At 31.6% G+C, this 17,966-nt stretch overlaps 1 protein-coding gene across 3 annotated transcripts; it reads right to left on the minus strand.

Annotated features, from left to right (window-relative positions):
* Window positions 1–7,074: 7,074 nt before the first annotated feature.
* Window positions 7,075–17,846, minus strand: LOC143252899 (RNA-binding protein Rsf1-like). Of its 3 annotated transcripts, none has more exons than XM_076505726.1 (3): window positions 17,676–17,846; window positions 13,392–13,831; window positions 7,075–7,570 (listed from the first exon to the last, which is right to left on the minus strand). In XM_076505726.1, the coding sequence occupies exon 2, from the start codon at window positions 13,822–13,824 to the stop codon at window positions 13,402–13,404; it is 423 nt and encodes a 140-aa protein (XP_076361841.1). In that variant the 5' UTR covers window positions 13,825–13,831; window positions 17,676–17,846; the 3' UTR covers window positions 7,075–7,570; window positions 13,392–13,401. The 3 variants fall into 3 exon arrangements, with proteins under 3 accessions (XP_076361841.1, XP_076361850.1, XP_076361860.1); XM_076505735.1 differs by having other exon boundaries at window positions 13,392–13,842; window positions 17,676–17,759; XM_076505745.1 differs by having other exon boundaries at window positions 13,392–13,854; window positions 17,676–17,737.
* Window positions 17,847–17,966: the final 120 nt, after the last annotated feature.

Here is a 17,966-nt window from a genome sequence, read left to right on the forward strand (position 1 = left end):
GTAGTTACAGCGCCCTCTGCTGTTGTAATGTTTTGAAAATAAAATTTCACACAAAAAACAAAAGTGAAACCATAAATAATAAATAAATAAGAGACACATAAAGAATTATAGCGTAATATATTGTAAATGTCTATCACAAATAAAAAGTATTTTATGTTTGTCATAACGGCTAATTGCTAACAATTATTTATCGTTGCATTAAAGAATTTTAGTAGTTCTTCCGGTAGAAGTTAATGTATAGTCAAAGCCATCCCTTATCATTCATCCTAGCGTACAGGCCGATCAAATATTATTACCCCTACCCCACAGTATACCCTAACCTTGCATTTGATAACTAACTGATGTAAATAAATTTTGCGAAACTAAACTTCACCAACAAAGATGCAGAAAAGTGCAGTCAAGCAGTCAAACGTCAATAAATTATTTTGTAAACTTATAAAAATTATTATAATTCATGAAATGAATTTGTAGCGCAGTCATAGAATAATTATTGGTAAAATCCAGCTATATTAACATCTTCTAATAGTACTATATAGAAAAGCCAGTTCGTTTTGGTAACACTACGTTCAAACAATGGCTTTTTTGTAATGCTGCTTAGTCTGTGTAACGAAAATATGAAATAAAATATATAGACAACAAAACTGAAAAAATACTTTTTGGTTTTTTTTAATTTAGGATCTCCGTTGATTAAAGAGGTTTGTTTTTATTAAAAACGTTGGTGATATATCAGAAAATAGCTTAATTCAGAAACGATTGAAGTTTAAAATTGGATCGATAATTTTACCTTACTGACAAATCTTGTGTACTTGGCTCTAGGCTAGGTGATCTCACGCTTCGTTTTTACTTTAGACTTACTATACTTATATGGTTGTACCCCTACTAGTGCAGCGGTATGTCTCCGAATTTACAACGCTAAAATCATGGGTTCGATTCCCATCGGGAGCCTCAGCAGATATCCTGACGTGGCTTTTCTCTAAGCAAAGACGCACTTATATGGTTTCACGGCGTCCCTCTCATCACCCATTGCACCCCGTCACTAAAATCGCAATTGACAGACACAAGTCGAACTATTTTATCTGGATAAATGCATTTTCACTTTTATCACTCATCCTATTTCAAGAAATCAAGGGTAATGTAACGTGACAAATACTGTTGAGCATGAAGAAAGTTGATACATAATCACTATCAACTCCCTCTACAATTTTAAACATCACAATAAGATCCTCTGTAACTCTTATTATTTCAAGAGAAAACAGCATGGAAAATCTTAATATCTCCTCGTATAACCCTTTCATTCTATACACCATTCTAGTTGCCTTTCTCTAAACCTTTTCCGAAAATTTGATGTCCTTTCTAAATTAAGGAGCTCAAGACTGAACACAATACTCCAAATATTGCCTAAGCTGTGATCTATACAATGAAATTATAACCTCTTTAAACTTGCATTCACTATTTATGTAAACACAACCTGAAATCTTATTTGCTCTTCCACTAGCTGTGCTGTGGTCTTGTATTTGGAGCACCTCGTTTCAATGACCAGCAGTAATCAGTCATCATGTTGATGCTCCACCTTCCCTGATATCTTTAAAAAACCTTTCCCCTTGTTCTTTGCTGAAGACATCGACATTTTCAAGAAAATAGTTAACATATGGGAGTAAGAAATAAACTTTCAAATTAATATTATGACCAAATTCTTGGAATTCATAGATCACGTTATTGACAATATTTTAGTAATTTGGCACCCTTGTTGTTCTCTAAAATTTGTAACGTCGTTAAATGCAATCCATGCTTCTTTTTCTACTTTTCTCATTTTCCTTTTACTGTTCATTAAAAGTCAATTTTTTCCAATAAGAGGCTCCACAAAAATCCATTCTTAAAGATTCATTTCTAAAAAATCAGGGAATGTCCCTCATAGATACTTGAAACAATCGCCTTTGTCCAAGGCCTTTAATAGCCGTTTCATCAAGACCACTTTTATACGGAGGTAACGGGACTTTTCTTTGTATCTTAAAACGGCTGGTATGGGCATTAACACTTTTACTGATAAGGAGAAAACAACGTTTCGATCTTCTTAGGTCAGCTTTATGTTAAGAGAGAGAGTTCGAATGTGACTGTTGATGGACACGTCTTTTTTAACCTGAAGATGATATAGGAAGGTCGAAACGTTGTTCTTTCCTCATCAATAAAAGTGTTAATACCCATACCAGCAGTTCTGAGATACATTTTTATTTCAAGTGGGTTTCTCGTCATCAAGAAGGGCTTTTCTTTGTCTCAACCAAACCTTCACGTTCAATTTTTCTTGATCCTTGTATTAAACTAACTCTGCATAGTAATTGCTTCTTTATCCACTGTTGATTTCGTGTTTTACTGTCCCATTCATACAAAAAAAACAAAAATAGATATTTTGTATACTCACATTGTTGACTCAACAATATACAAAGGATTGAAAGACTCCACAAACTATATTTTTTGTACTTGACCTTATTAAGAAGTTCGAGTTTTGAGTTTATTTTAATTTCTAGAACCAAGACTAGACATAAATACGAATATAAAATTATTTCACATTGTTTAGAAATTCACACAAAGTTACACGAGGGATATCTGCACTAGCCGTCCTTAATTTAGCAGGAAAAGACCAGGGGAGAGGCAGCTAGTCATTACCAACTCTTTTACCAAACGAATATTGAGATTAGCCTAACATTTTAAAGCCTCCTCCCCACGGCTGAAAGGGCGAGTATATTTAGTGGGGCAAGGATTCAAACCCGCGACACTGAGATTAAGAGATAAGTGCTCTAACCACCTGGCCATACCAAGCCCAAATTTGTGTGAAAAGTTTTGGTTTACAAAACGTTTCCATTGACATCATATTCAGAATAAACTGTGTCAATAGTCTCCAGTGGAGTAGGTACAGGTGCATCAGGGCCATGGCAACAGGTTCTTATAACAGATAGAAAAGTTCGAATAAGAAATTTCTTTTTTGTTTCGAGTGTTGTAGCTTTCACGTTACATGAGCAAAAATAACAGTCATCTTCGTAGCATCTATGCTCACACCAGACCATTGGAATTTCAAAGGAAAAATCCTTCTTACCTTTACTTTAGTCTATTGTCTCAACTCTTCGACACAAATAGTGCAAACTTTGCATACAGCCCAAGACCTGCCTTGATCCCTCAAGTTTTATTACTATATAAGCACTTTTTGTTTAAAACTAATTCTTTAGTGTTTTACACAACCTCTTGTTGCCACAGCGACAAATAAATATCGAAAAGTAAAGAAAATAATCATGTCAAAGTATACGCACTAACACATATTATTCCGAAATTACACGTCATACGGTCTGTTAACCATTTATACTTTATATGATAGTGGTGTGTTTCTCCTTAATTATAGAACGACTTATAATACTTCCTAGGGCCTGGCATGGCCTAGCGCGTTAAGGCGTGCGCTTCGTAATTTGAGGGTCGTGGGTTCGCGCCCGAGTCGCGCCAAAACATGCTCGCCCTCCCAGCCGTTGGGGCGTTATTATGTCACGGTCAATCCCACTATTCGTTGGTAAAAGAGTAGCCCAAGAGTTGGCGGTGGGTGGTGATGACTAGCTGCCTTCCCTCTAGTCTTACACTGCTAAATTAGGGACGGCTAGCATAGATAGCCCTCGAGTAGCTTTGTGCGAAATTCTAAAAACCAAACCAAACCTATAATACTTCCCGTTGCGATTAGTCAAGAGCAGGGGTTGGGAACTTATTTTTCATAGTAATCACAACTGTGGCTAATGAAAACAACGTTAGCCATACTATAAAAAAACCAAAAGCGTCAGTTTAATCAAAATAATTGCATTTCAACTAACCTTCAATATGAAAATTGATGGGGTTTTTTATCAACAAGTTTTGTGAAGGTTGACTTAATATCTATGCTCAATGAGCATCTTAGCTCTGCCTCTAAATTTATGCCAGTAAGCCGAGATCTGTATCTAGACTTGAGAAAATCTAGCGTAGAAATTGACTCACACACCCATGTGGATCCAAACATGGAAAATAATTTTGAATTTGTCGCGCTAAACATGCTCGCCCTCCCAGCCGTGGGGGTGTATAATGTGACGGTCAATCCCACTATTCGTTGGTAAAGAGTAGCCCAAGAGTTGGCGGTGGGTGGTGATGACTAGCTGCCTTCCCTCTAGTCTTACACTGCTAAATTAGGGACGGCTAGCACAGATAGCCCTCGAGTAGCTTTGTGCGAACTTTCCAAACAAACAAATCCAAACAAAGCTATTTTTATCAGAATAGTGAGTCACATCTCTCTGATAAAACATTTTTGTTTACCTTTTATGTGTTCCACATTTTGCAGGGTAAGCATCTCGTCTTCAAATCCACATTTAACCAAAGGCACAAAAAGAAGTAGTTTCCTTACCGAAATTTCCTAAATCAACTTGAAATGGATCATGTAAAAATTCAAATACCAATTTCAAATTTTATAGTTAGAATTTTGTTCCAGTTTATATAGAGATCATCTTTAGCATCAGAGAAATCATTTTTGACATTTCAAGAAATTTTTCAAAGGTGTTTTTTTTTCACATGTTCGATCTCGTAATCCACAAAGGCCAAGCATTTCTTCCCTCACTTGAAGATCTGAAGTTACATATCGAACACAAAATATCAACTGTGCAGTTTCACTAACATCTGTTGACTCATCTTGTGCAAAAGAAAAAGTATTTTAGTTGTTCAAGCAACTGTTTTTCTGTCTTCCGCTAACTCTAGCATTCTGCGGACAATTGTTCTTCGACTTAATTGCAAGTTATTTACCTTTTGAAGAAAATTATCTTTTATTTTTGAATCATAATTTTCCAGCAGAGTTTCAATGACCACAACCAATATTTCTTTTACCAGTTCAGCATCAATTTTTTTTTTTAAACTAGAATCCAAGCTACTTTATAGCTAGCTAACGTAACTAGTTCTATCGATGATAAAAATGATTTTAGGCTTCCCTTTTGTTCATGAAGTTGTGCTTTCAAACGGCTAATTTCATTTATACAATTTTTGCTATCAACTGGAAATTTTACATCAAATTCGTTGTGAAAGTTGTTAGTGTTGCTTGAGATTTTATTATTCCTAAAAACTTTGTTACACAAGACACACCGGCTTATTATTTACTTCAATCACTGCAAATTTAACACTCCTACGAAAAGTGGGGCCTAATAGGCCCCAGAGCAACTTGAAAGGTTATTAATATTAGGCTAATAATTTTGTATTTAAATGAAATTGCCATTTCATTTAAAATGTGTACAAATTTAAATTTGTATTTAAATGAAATTTCCATTTCATTTGATTTCATTTAAATACAAAATTATTAGCCTAATATTAATAACCTTTCCAGTTGCTCTGGGGCCTATTAGGCCCCACTTTTCGTAGGAGTGTTAAACTCCCAACTTTCATTAAATTCTCTTTTCTGCAGTAATACCAGAATAAATTAAATTGTCTTTATTTTCTGAATGTTCACCATCATCTGATTTTTTTCGTTTTCGAATTATGCACTTATCCATATTATGGGGTTAAAAACAAAATATATTTAAACACTTGAAAGTTGCACAATAAAATTATGTTTGCAAGCACATTCAAAATAACGTACACTCATTAATAAACATCTAAACCAGATTGACATTACAAAATGCGCGGAGTCTGTGGCAATGATGAAGCGTGCAACATGAGCGATAACGTGAGGAAGTACAGTTGCTGATTACCAAACTTGCGATAAAGAAATGAATTGTGGAAAAATTTGATTCCTAAGCTCAAGCTGGCCACAAGTGGTCAGTAGCCATGGAGTTGCCCGTACATGGTCTGTAGACATCAAAAGCCAGTCGTTGTCAACATTTTACGCATAACAAAATGTGACCTGTTTTCAATGAACATGATGTGTGTGTCTAATTAAACACAAAACTACACAACGAGCTACCTGTGCTTTGTTCACCACGTTCTATTGTTATAAGTCCACAGACATACAGCTGTGCCACCGGGAAGCACCAAAATGATTCACTTATGTGAAAGTACACAATGTTTTGTGGCAGATCTGTACTTGATGGAGAAAATTGGATATAATTTTCTGACTCAGCGTACACGAATTACTGTTGAACATGTAAAAATTAAGCCAATAAAAGCATCGCAAGGCTGTGTAATCGATAAGTTCGGCAGTTCATTACTCGTTTCAGAAAAGCTTCCTGAATTCAAACTTGTAATCAGCAATAACGTTTCTCACAATAAAGCTTATAATTTACAATTCTGTAACGACTTAACAACCAAATGGCCCTAGTATTCGTTGAAACGATTACTGCCCATAGTAGTAGACGTCGTTGTTTTTTTCTCCCTGCCAAGTAAACTACTAGTTATATTCCATATTTTGGGTACAAATTCATTACCCTCTCTAAAACTCGTACTTTATACGAAACAGACAAAACTGACTATAAGCATACTCGTATGTTCTCTGTGAATATTTAAAAATAAATGAAGATTTAACTCTTACTCGTCAAGTTTGACTTAATATTTAAACAATCGGTCTGTGTGAAATTTTAATTATTTTAACGTAAGTTTCTTGAATTTGAGTTTAAAATATATTTTTGAGATCCTTATTTCAGATTATTTTTGAAGTAAGTTTTTTACTAGTCATGTATTCTAACTTGTGGTGGCAAATAAAATGGACACTTGTTCATTAAAACATTTACAAAATAATGGCTATAACTATTAAAAACTAATTTTTGTAACGCATGTGCAAATTTATATTTTACAATTTTATTGGGGGAAAATAGTAATACTATTCCCTCATGTTTATTAACACAAATAATGGAAATGCTTACTTTTTAATTTTGCTACAAACTTCATTATCAGTATTTGCTATTTCAACTGATCGAACTATGTACTTGCCACCCGCTTTATCTTTCACACATTTTTCAAGACAGACAAATACGCAAATTTTCAAGCAATTGCCTGTAAGCAAAATAAAACATTAAAAGCGTGATAGCTTAAAATTATAGTTTGAAAAAAAATGTTTATTACTCAGTAAAAATATTTAACAATTAATAACACTATTCAGACTTCGTGGACATAACTTGAATTTTATTATTAATTCACGTGAAAGCCAATTTAATGCATGTACATCAAAAATACCATCTTCAGTCCACATAAACAAAGTCTTCTCTGAATGACCAGTACAAATTGAACAGCTTTTTCATACAAGCCCCACAAAACACGTGCTCCAGAAGTCATGCAAATAAAGATGAGGTTATGCTAATGTGCTTTCACTTAATATGAACATTAAAAAAACATTTACAAGATTCATCCGTGTAGTAAATATTACATTTTACTATATTATTTTAATAGTAGCTCCGTGAATTTCAAAGAAACTTTTAGTAAAATAACCATATGCGATTACAGAACAGAATTAAAATGACAATAAAAAATCATAAATTTGTTGTGAGAGACTATACTTTAGTCGCAGAAATATATAGTCCCTGTAAAATAACAAGGGCGTTCACAGATGTGATGACCGTACTTCACAATCGCTTCGTGTAGGACTTCTACTCAGTAGGCACTGTTTGAAGAAAGGAGTAATTGCATTGGATTACTGAAGCAATGTCACTACGGTTCTCCATTTTAATGGAAATCCAAACATGAAATGCAGTGAAACTCATCAACACAAAACAAAAACCAGATGGTAAAAATGGCTTCTTGTGACAATATCTCAGATAATGTTCTTGAGAAACTGTCTGTCATCTGTAATTAGTAGATGTCATTGGGCAGCATGTCATGCAGAATAAATACTTGAAAATCAGGCAACAAGTGTTAAACACTGAACCAAGATACAGTTAACAGCTATACTAATACAAATCTATACATTCCTTCAGGAACTTATGTTATGTAAATTATATGCTACAAAAGAACATTTATTGAGTATCAGTTTTAAGATGAAAAAGTATTCAATCTGGTAGAGGACATTTTTGATAATTTTCAAGTATGGGAAATGTAGTGCATAATAACATTATAGTGTGCAACACCTAACAACTACATCTTATTCTTCAGAAACTAGATTCCATTTTATAAGTGATAGACTTTTTCCACCTTAGCTATCATAAAAATTGAACAACTCCTTATGTTTCACTACTAAATCACAGCTTAAAAGTTCCTTTTGTAGTAATAAAGTGCAGGATTTAACTTACCTTTGTCACAAGAAGTTTCATCGTCAATTAAAACTTAAGTGCTTAGAAACATAAATTGTTTGATAATGATATTTAAAGTGGAACTCAATAAATAACCTGCAAAGACATCAGTCAGGAAATTTAGTCTTTGAAAATTCTGGAAAATGATATAACATGAATCAGTAAAATAATCAAAGAATCACTGAACAATGGAAATATCTGGAAAATAAAAATAAAGTCATTAAGTAAATTATGGAAAAATTTTAAACAGCCATCCTACAGCTAAACAAGAAAATAGAATTTGATGACATTCATTGGAAACCAACCTGCACTGAAAATGTAAAGGTTATTAGTGACATAACATTTTCAAGATTTTGCAGTAATATTTCTTTTGCTAAAACCTGAGAAATTATCTTGCCTCCAGTGTATGTATAACTTTGGGTAAATTACCATGTATAATATCTTTCTATTTGAGAGAATCTGAAGTTGAAAGTATTAATTAACTTTCATCTTAATTATTTACCCACTGATAAGCTTCAATAAAACAGTTAACACTGAATACATTTAACATTGTGTATCAGTTCATAAAAGTGAGCCTTACTTCATATATGGATGTAACTTGCTCACTGAAAAGGTAACTATTGAATATGCTAAATATGAAAAGCAAAGAACTGTGGTATAAACAGTACAACTTTCTAATTACACAGTCTTCTCCAAATCTGTACTATGCAAGCATAAATATAAAAAATGGATGAAAACATATCAGAGGTTACATTTGCATTTAAATTTTTTTCTTTTAAACACGTTTTTTTACATACTGCTTCAAAATAGTTAATCTGTTCATCCTGCCTCCACCTCCACTATATGGATAACTTTAAGCAAATTATTATGCATTTTTCTATTTCTGCTCGTGGATCTGAACTTGAATGTATTACTTAGTTTTCACATTATTTATTTACCAACTGGTAAGATTCAATGAAATCTTAACCCTTAAATGGCAGCCATCATCAACTGATGCTGCTATCAACATTTCTGCTGTTTAAGGGTTAAAGAGTATGAACACATTTAAACTTCTTTAACAGTTCACAACACTGAACCATATTTCTCTTTCGCACACAAGCAACTTGCCCATTGAAGGAATAACTTCAATCCCTACACTTAAATATTACAATGACTCAAAACAATAGCCTCAAAGCTAACCATTAGGAACAAATAATTTCAGTATAAAAAGTTACTTTTTTGACATCACAGTATTTCCAAAATCTGTTTCATAATTATTCCCACAATGTTTCATCATCACTCTATAACTTATCCACACATTTTGATATTGACTGATGTTTATATGGATGTCTTATGACAACATTGGAGCCTTAAGTACTGAATCTATAAATACGTTCAGATCATTCATAATCAATAAATGAAATAACAAGAACACAGGATATTAATTATCAAATGAAAAACCTTGTATTTTGGATAGTATGCAAGTAGCCTAAATTTAAAGTACAAAAATTAAAATAGCATCACTTATTTTTACAAAATATAACTTTTAATAAACATAGCTTATCTTATAATATTTGAAAACCAATATGGAATTAATAAAAATAAGATCTGAAAGTCTATTCAGATAGTATAGTACTATTATATTAGTAACACTAACTTCTTACTAGCCAATGTAATGTTTCAATTTTATATTGATGGTAATATAAGAATCAACTTTGTATATATATATAAAAAAACTATGTAAAAATGTAACCAAATTTTCAGTATTTCATATGAAAGAAATTTCCATAATATACTATACAGTATTTTTGATTAATCAATGATAGGTTATTTTAAGACTGTGGTTAAGTTAAAATAATGTTAATATATTCTGCAATATAAACATTTCAATTATAGCCTTACCTTACAAAGCTTAAAGCCCAATATGAAATAAGTACTGTGAAACTAGAATCTAATCAGATAACATTGGTATTATTGTGGTGACATCCAGCATTCATACAAAATATGGTAAATAAAACAGGACTTTTAAGAACTTCCGTAAGTACCAAAATATGGTTTTCAAGGACAATAAATTTCATTAAATACATTTTATTTCCACCTATCAAAAGCCATAAAAATAACATTTAGTGTTATGTAACAGCTTTCATCATTTTCTTTTATCCTATTTTGCCACATCCTAAAAAGGTATTAAAGGCCATAGAATATTATATGTTGCCTTTAAGGTTTAAAATTTCAGATTCAGGGAGTGCAAAATGTAGCTACACACATAACAAACAGACAGAGAGAGAGAGAGAAGAGAAATAGTGAATATGAGAGACAGACTGACAATAGTATCTATATATATATATATAAAAAAAAAAGGATTTTAAATTTCATGCCAATGAGAATAAAAAAAAGAATGTATAAATAAGTCTTCTGAAATAGCTCAACTTAGTTTTTATGATGCTCTTCACAATATCCAAAGCAGCTTTCTTCTTTAACCACATCCTAACAGGTCATCTGTCAAAAGCCAGGACACTGCATGTGTTGACTTGCATTCAATAGTTTACTAAACCACTATTTTATGAACTTATGTAAGTTTGGTATCAAATTGTAGATTACACTCTAAGTTTTAGTATTATACATTATTTTTTTTAATTTAAAAGCAAATATTAAAAGAATACTCCTAAATATTGATTTTTGTGAGTCACATGGTATGTTGAATGCAGTATGCATTCAAATTAAATTCTGTGGTGTCCAAATACAAAGTTTAGTTTCTTATGAATTAAAAATCTCAAATTTTCAATATTGACAAATACAGTCTAAAATAAAAACATTTTTTTCTTTCTATTTGCTGAGATAGCACTGCATTTACTGAATCAAACACAGTGGCACCATCAATGTTTTTCCATTTTTGGAAATGCTTAAGTACACTTAGTTCTGTCTGTAAAATGTGTTCAGATAATCAAAAACTGAGAATATTCCCCTGGTGGCTTTAAAAATAATCAGGCAGAAAATTTCTCTATTTTCACTTAGATTTGAAGCAGTAGAGCAAGACTTTAGTGAGATTGAATTTTCACTTTTTTTTTAACCTAAATACAGCTTAGTTATTCAGTTAGATAAATTATAATGAAATTTTAGGATATTGTGATATAATAATTTATGATTTTATCAAAATGTATATATAAAACCTAAAAAAGAAAAAAAAATTCTTTCTAATCCTCCATGTGCAAACTTTGATAAGGCTTATTAGTCAAGCAGCAAACAAGTAAACTTTCATAACTAGAAGAGATAATTATTTACTATACTTCTTAAGTATACTTTCAAACATGCTATGTTTGAAAAAAGGTTTAAGAGCTTCGAAATAGTAATAACATACATACATATATAATATACTATAATTCAAATGTATCTATTTTACAAAATACTAGTCCATTGAAACACAGTCAAGATATGTCACTTTGTAAAGGCTAGTTTTATATTCTTGGACATAGTAACACGAGTGAATGTGTGCCACATCATTGCAACTTCTGCAGTGTTAGTTAAGCATGGCTGAGAGGTCATTATAATAAAAATAAATATCTGTGCAGGTATATAATGTTATGAGGTTTAAGCTATTTGTGTTTTCATTTTATAACTTCTAAATGTTCTAGAATGATAAAAGTATAATTTACATTTATTTCCCAATATTTTATATTGGTTATAAGATTGGTCAAAACAATCCAATTTGCAGAGATACAGGAGTGAAAATAGTTTTTTTTTCTAAAAAAACATTTGATTTACTATCTGAAGGGTATAAAGATTTTACATGTAAAATCTGAAAATGTTCTAATGGATAATAGTATTTTTACTCATAAAATCAAAATTACTTTGCATGCTGGATAGACAACATTTGAAAAGAAAAAAAAGGCATGATGAAAAAAAATTACTCCAGAAATCTTAAAACATAAAATAATTTGATATTTAGTATATAAAAGTCTTGTAATGACTACGAACAACCTGCAAAATTTTGTAAAGGTATGAGGTACATTATCAAAAATCAGTGTAATTACTCCCAAGGTTAATTTCATGGTTACAAACTTGGTGGATCCCATTCAACCCATATTGGTAAAACTGATAGTAAGCATAAAGAAAATATTTGTGGGATTCTATTCCTAGCCTAGAATAGTCTTAAGACGATTTATTGATAATTGTTTTAAAAACTAGTTTGACCCAGTAGTTTACTTTTTAAAGCATGCTTTCCCACAAAAACAAGCTACTGAAAAGAAAAGAATAGTGTTGTGACTTAAAGCTATCAATTGTGAAACACAAGAAGCAACAGAAAAGCTGTGGAAGTTAAAGTATAGACTTCAGCTGTGTGTGTGTTCAAGCTCATTTTACATCAAGTAAATGCTATCTTTCATTTTTTAACACAAGGTAACTGTACATATTTGGATATTCTCATTCTGTCGAGTCATTGATCCACAAGTTGTCAGTGTGCTAACAAGGACAAGAACCAAGCCAACATAACGATAAGATATTGCAACTGATAATTTGACTATCACACAATGTATGAATGATAACTGAAGAAGCTGTATAGCATCTCCAACAGTAAAACAATATAAGGTAGACCTATATAAATTGCATACACACAGCTGTACTTGCCACATTATTTGCCCATTTGTCAGGATGGCATTTACATCACTAGGCAAAATCAGGTGACTGTGACATCATGCAGACCTCAAGAATCCTTGGTTATATGCAACTAACAGTTAATTATACATTATATATTATGGTTAAAAGTCCAAGCTTGTCTGACTGCATTTTGTTACCTAAAGCTATTATTTTCCTACTATTTATTTCATGCAATAGCATTTTACTGGTATCCTAACCACAGCATGCAAATATTTTAACAATTGTTTTCAAACAACAAGTTACTGTTATTACTTCTAAATACTGCCCTAAGAAAATACCAAACTGTGAAAATCACTGGATGAAATTTAAAAGAATGAAGATTTATTTATTGATCAATAGATGGATGTGTTACATTTTGTAATGTATCCTGATTCCCACTCCAGTTGTGCTAAAAGTGAATATATTATTCAAGTGAAGTATATACTAAAAAGAAGAAATAGATGAAATCTTGTGAAATATATTATCTTGGCTTTCTAATATGACTGAACAAAGACAAATACAAGTATTACAGCACTTACCAAGTTATGATAAATAACATAAACATGATTAAGTTGAATTGCTCACTTGTAAAAAATTAATATCTGTTGCCCATTGGAGATCTGCTGCGGTGACTGTAACTTCCTCCATCATTAGACCTGTATCCACCTCTTCGCCCAAAGCCACTGTCTCCCCTGTATGAGTCATAAGATGGTCCCCTTCTATCATATCCTTCACGAAAATTTCGCCCTCCTTGAAAACCTCCTCTACCTCGTCGTTCTCTTGCCCTGTCTACTCTGATTCTTGTTTCATTGATAAGCTGACCATTCATGGAATTTACCGCTTCATCTGCATCTTCACGATCATCAAACTCAACAAATCCAAAACCAGGAGGATTTCTTGCCACCCACACACTTACTATGTTCCCAACCTTACTAAATGCTTCTTCCAAGTCTTCCTTCTGAATATCTTCAGTAAGGCCCCCAACAAAAACTCGTGTACCTCTTTCCCTTCTTTCCATTTTATTCCTGAAAATAAACTTAATGCATTTCTATTACAATCATTTCAAGTTCTAACATTTTATTAAACTTATTGTATTTGAAGGTTGCTATGCAATTTTGAATGAATCTTTTAAAAATGTAATTAGCATAAATAAATTTAGACTTTTGTATAACTAACTACTTTTTAAATGATTATTGTATTTAAAGAAAACTTAATATTACAATTAACTGTGTGTAGTTTATAAACTTCTAGTTCCATGTCAACATTATTTAATGTTAATAAACTACTACTGGTAGTTACAACTCTTGACTCAAAGTCTGAAGATCATGAGTTTGAATCCCCATCACTGAACATGCTCATCCTATATGGTTATCAAAAGGTTAGCCACACAGGGATAAAAATTCTTGGCTTACAAAAGTACCAGTCAACCCTAAAAAAATTGAAATTAAGGCATAATGGGGAAGAAGGGGTTCAAAATTCTTATTCAAGAGCCTCAGCTTCAATTCCCTTTGCTACTAAATATTCTCTGTAAATTTTGGGGCATTTGTTTATGTTTGAGTAATGGAACAGCTACTATTCCTAATTTTGTATTCTCGAGGCAGCTGGTATGGGTATTAAAATGTTAATTAAAATAAAGTACAGAACAATGTTTCAACCTTCTTAGGTAATCTTCAGGTTCACAAATAGAATTTGCTGACAGAGAAAAAGCAAGTAACTGACAGTAACTGTGGCAGACTCTTGAACTAAACTTTTACAAATTAATAATGGTATTGAAAGAGATATAATAATGCTCTTACATCTGAAAGGGCAAATACATCTAGTGGACTAAAAATTGGTAGAGGGTGCTGCTGGTGAAAACTTATTTCATAAAAGCTGAAACCATGTATTCACTGCATATATGAACAAAGTTTTAAACAAATGCTGATACAAGGATCATCACATCAGTATTTACTATTACTACCCACACACACACAATTTTTTTTTTATGTAATGAAAATTCTTTTAAATTATCAACATTTCATAAATCTATTCTTACATGTGGAACAATGAATGAAGCACTTTTATTAACTCTATTTAACTGGTTAAATCCCATACCATTGCATTTGTTGACTTGCATCTAAAAATTTGTTATGAATTTATGCCAATAAGTTTGATATCAAATTCAGTGATGTTGAGAAAACCCACTTGTAGAGAAATATACATGTAAAAATGGTTTGTTTGGGTTGAGAAAATATTTTACGTAGAGGAGTGGACAACATTTCGACCTTCTTCGGTCATCATGAACCTGACAATGACAGAAGAAGGTTGAAATGTTGTTCGCTCCTCTACGTAAAATATTTTCTCAATCTGAACAAGCCATTTTTACATATATATTGATATCAAATTGTAGATTATAATTAAAATTATAGTATAATGAATTAGTTTCTTAAAAGTAACTATCAAAACAACACTTAAATATTTTTTTTGGTGAGTCACATGGTATGTTAAATGCAGCACTGATTCATATTAGATGTTTGTGATGCCAAAATACCAAGACTACAATTTAACACAAATTAAAAATTCAAATTACCAATATTGACAAGCTAGAATATAAAATAAGAACCTCATATTTCCTACGTGTTGAGATATGGCTTATATACTGAATCAAACACAGCTACCTTGCTCACCTCTTGTTTTTTGGAAACTGTCCCTTACATACACTTACTTCAATAAGTGACAGGAATAACCATGAAAGCTCAGAATATTGCTGTAGTTGCTTTCTCAGCCATTTTAAAATGCTTGGAAGCCACCTCCTTTCACATAAAATTTCAATCAGGTAGGTTGTATCTTTAGTCTGATCAACATTACATTTTTTTATACAAAATACAGCTTAGTTACTAAGCTTGAGAAATTATAGTGGAATTCTATGGTATCAATATGGTTATTTGATTTTTTTCATTACTTCAAAAAATGTATTACACATCCTACATGTGTAAAATTTGAAAAGGGTTAGCAACTTACAGTAAGCAACAAATGAGTAAAAAGGTTGTTATAACTAGAAGATACAACTGTTTGATACACTTATTTATTTACTGTTCTATGTTTTAAAAGAAATAAGTTTAACAGCATACTTATAAATAATAATAATAATCTATATAAACATATAATGTATAATAATTAAAATCTGACTATTTTACTGAATACTAGTCACTAAAGTACAGCCAAGACAGGTTATTTGTAAAGTCTAAAGGGCATTTTTATATTATTAGATATAGTAATATGACTGCATGTGCACCATGTCAATACAAATTCTGTAATGTTAGCCAGGCATGACTGGAAAGTCAATATAATAAAAATAAGTATGTATAAATGTTATGAGATTTGAACTATTTAGGCTTAGCATTTGTATTCACTTTTTTTTTTATGGTAATTACAAGATTGGTCAAATTTACAGACTACACACAGGGTAGAGAAAATAACAGGCAAAATATAGTCGTACAAAAAACAAATGTTTCAAATGTATTTAAGAGGTTTTAAAAACCACAGAAATAACATTTGAAATTTTTGGGATGAAGAATAGTTTTGAATAATTACATAAAAATTTCTTCTTACTCAGACTGGTGACAAAATAAGATTGAAATTTTTATAAATAAAATCTTTATTAAAACTACATCATTAAAAAAAACAAAAAATGATTTATTTTGTAAGAAAAACTTGCAATCTTTACTCACTCTATTAAATTTTGTAAAGGTACACATACTGCATCAAAAGTTATAGTCTACATAATGTGTATATTATACCAAGTCCATTGCAAAAGCTTTAACAATTACCCAACCCAAAAGAATCCCTATTAAAAGAACAAAAACTGGGCGTGTAAGTGTTCAATGTTAATGTGGAAAGAAATACATAGTACAAATATCATATTCCTTAGAAATAAGATGCAAAGGTCACATGTGTAGAGGTGAATTCCACATAGCTGCCTTAACATATCACTAATATGAAAAATGCCACAAAAATACTTTGGAAAGAAATTCTTCTCCTACCCAATCCAAAACTAAAAAAAAAAACAGACTGTTTAGAAACTACAGATATTACCAAAGCAAATGATCTCTCACTAGACTGTAATAAATGCCTCAGCAACATCAGCCACATCTGGCAAGGACTATTTCACCATTTATGCACTTGACTTTATCACTCCCTATATCCTATTGCAGTGTCACCTAAGTTCATTTTCACCATATTCAATCCGTGTCTTTTGTCTTTGTAAATTGTAACGATATATAAACCTTGCAATGTTGTAACTGCATTACTTGGTGGTAGTAGTACTGGCACACACCAATGTTCGTCACTTGCACAGAATTTCCCCAGTAACACGGCGAGTGTTAAGAGGCATATCCATTTGTAGTAGTTTAGTTGGTACTCTAGGGATATTACAATTCTTGATCATGATGGATCAAATACGTAAAAAATTAAAAGTAAAATATTGTGTTATCAACTAAACTACTACAAATGAATACGTCTCTAATACTCGATATATTACGGGGGAAATTTTGTACAAGTACCCTAATGTTCTATTGAAACATGTAGTACGTTTTACCATCAATAATAACTCTTCCTTCTGGTTATAAATCGTTGTTTGCCTCCCCTATTGTTATATTTAGCATAATGTGCGTCCTTCCTCAGGTATCACTATCGGTGGTAGTATTACCGAGTATACAATTAGCGCCATTTTCACAACAAAAAGTTACACTAAGCCTAAAAGATGTTTAAACATTACTAATATAATACAAATTAACATTGTGAAATAAAGTTACAAATTACTTACTAGTATTAAGCTTTAAAAATAAACATTATGATTACAACATCTTCTACAAAAATAAATCAGCTTACCTTATGATCTTTCTAATATTTATAAAAAAATTAGTACGTCCTTCTCACCGCCTTTTCCTCTTCTGAAGAACGTAAAGCGGGAATAAATCGGTTAAATCATTTTCTATTTACACAACAACTGTAACTAAGATGTGTATTCAATTTTAATAATAGTATAAATTTTCATTTTTAAGATAAAGTTGGATTCCAGTGTCATAAATGGTACTTTTCATAGTATTTAAAATAATATTTAGACAAAAGAGTGTTTTAACCAAAGAACTATACTTTATAGTGCTGTATTTTCCTGGCTAC

This window comes from Tachypleus tridentatus, chromosome 1, assembly GCF_004210375.1.
Source record: "Tachypleus tridentatus isolate NWPU-2018 chromosome 1, ASM421037v1, whole genome shotgun sequence".
NCBI classification, from domain to species: Eukaryota; Metazoa; Arthropoda; class Merostomata; order Xiphosura; family Limulidae; genus Tachypleus; species Tachypleus tridentatus.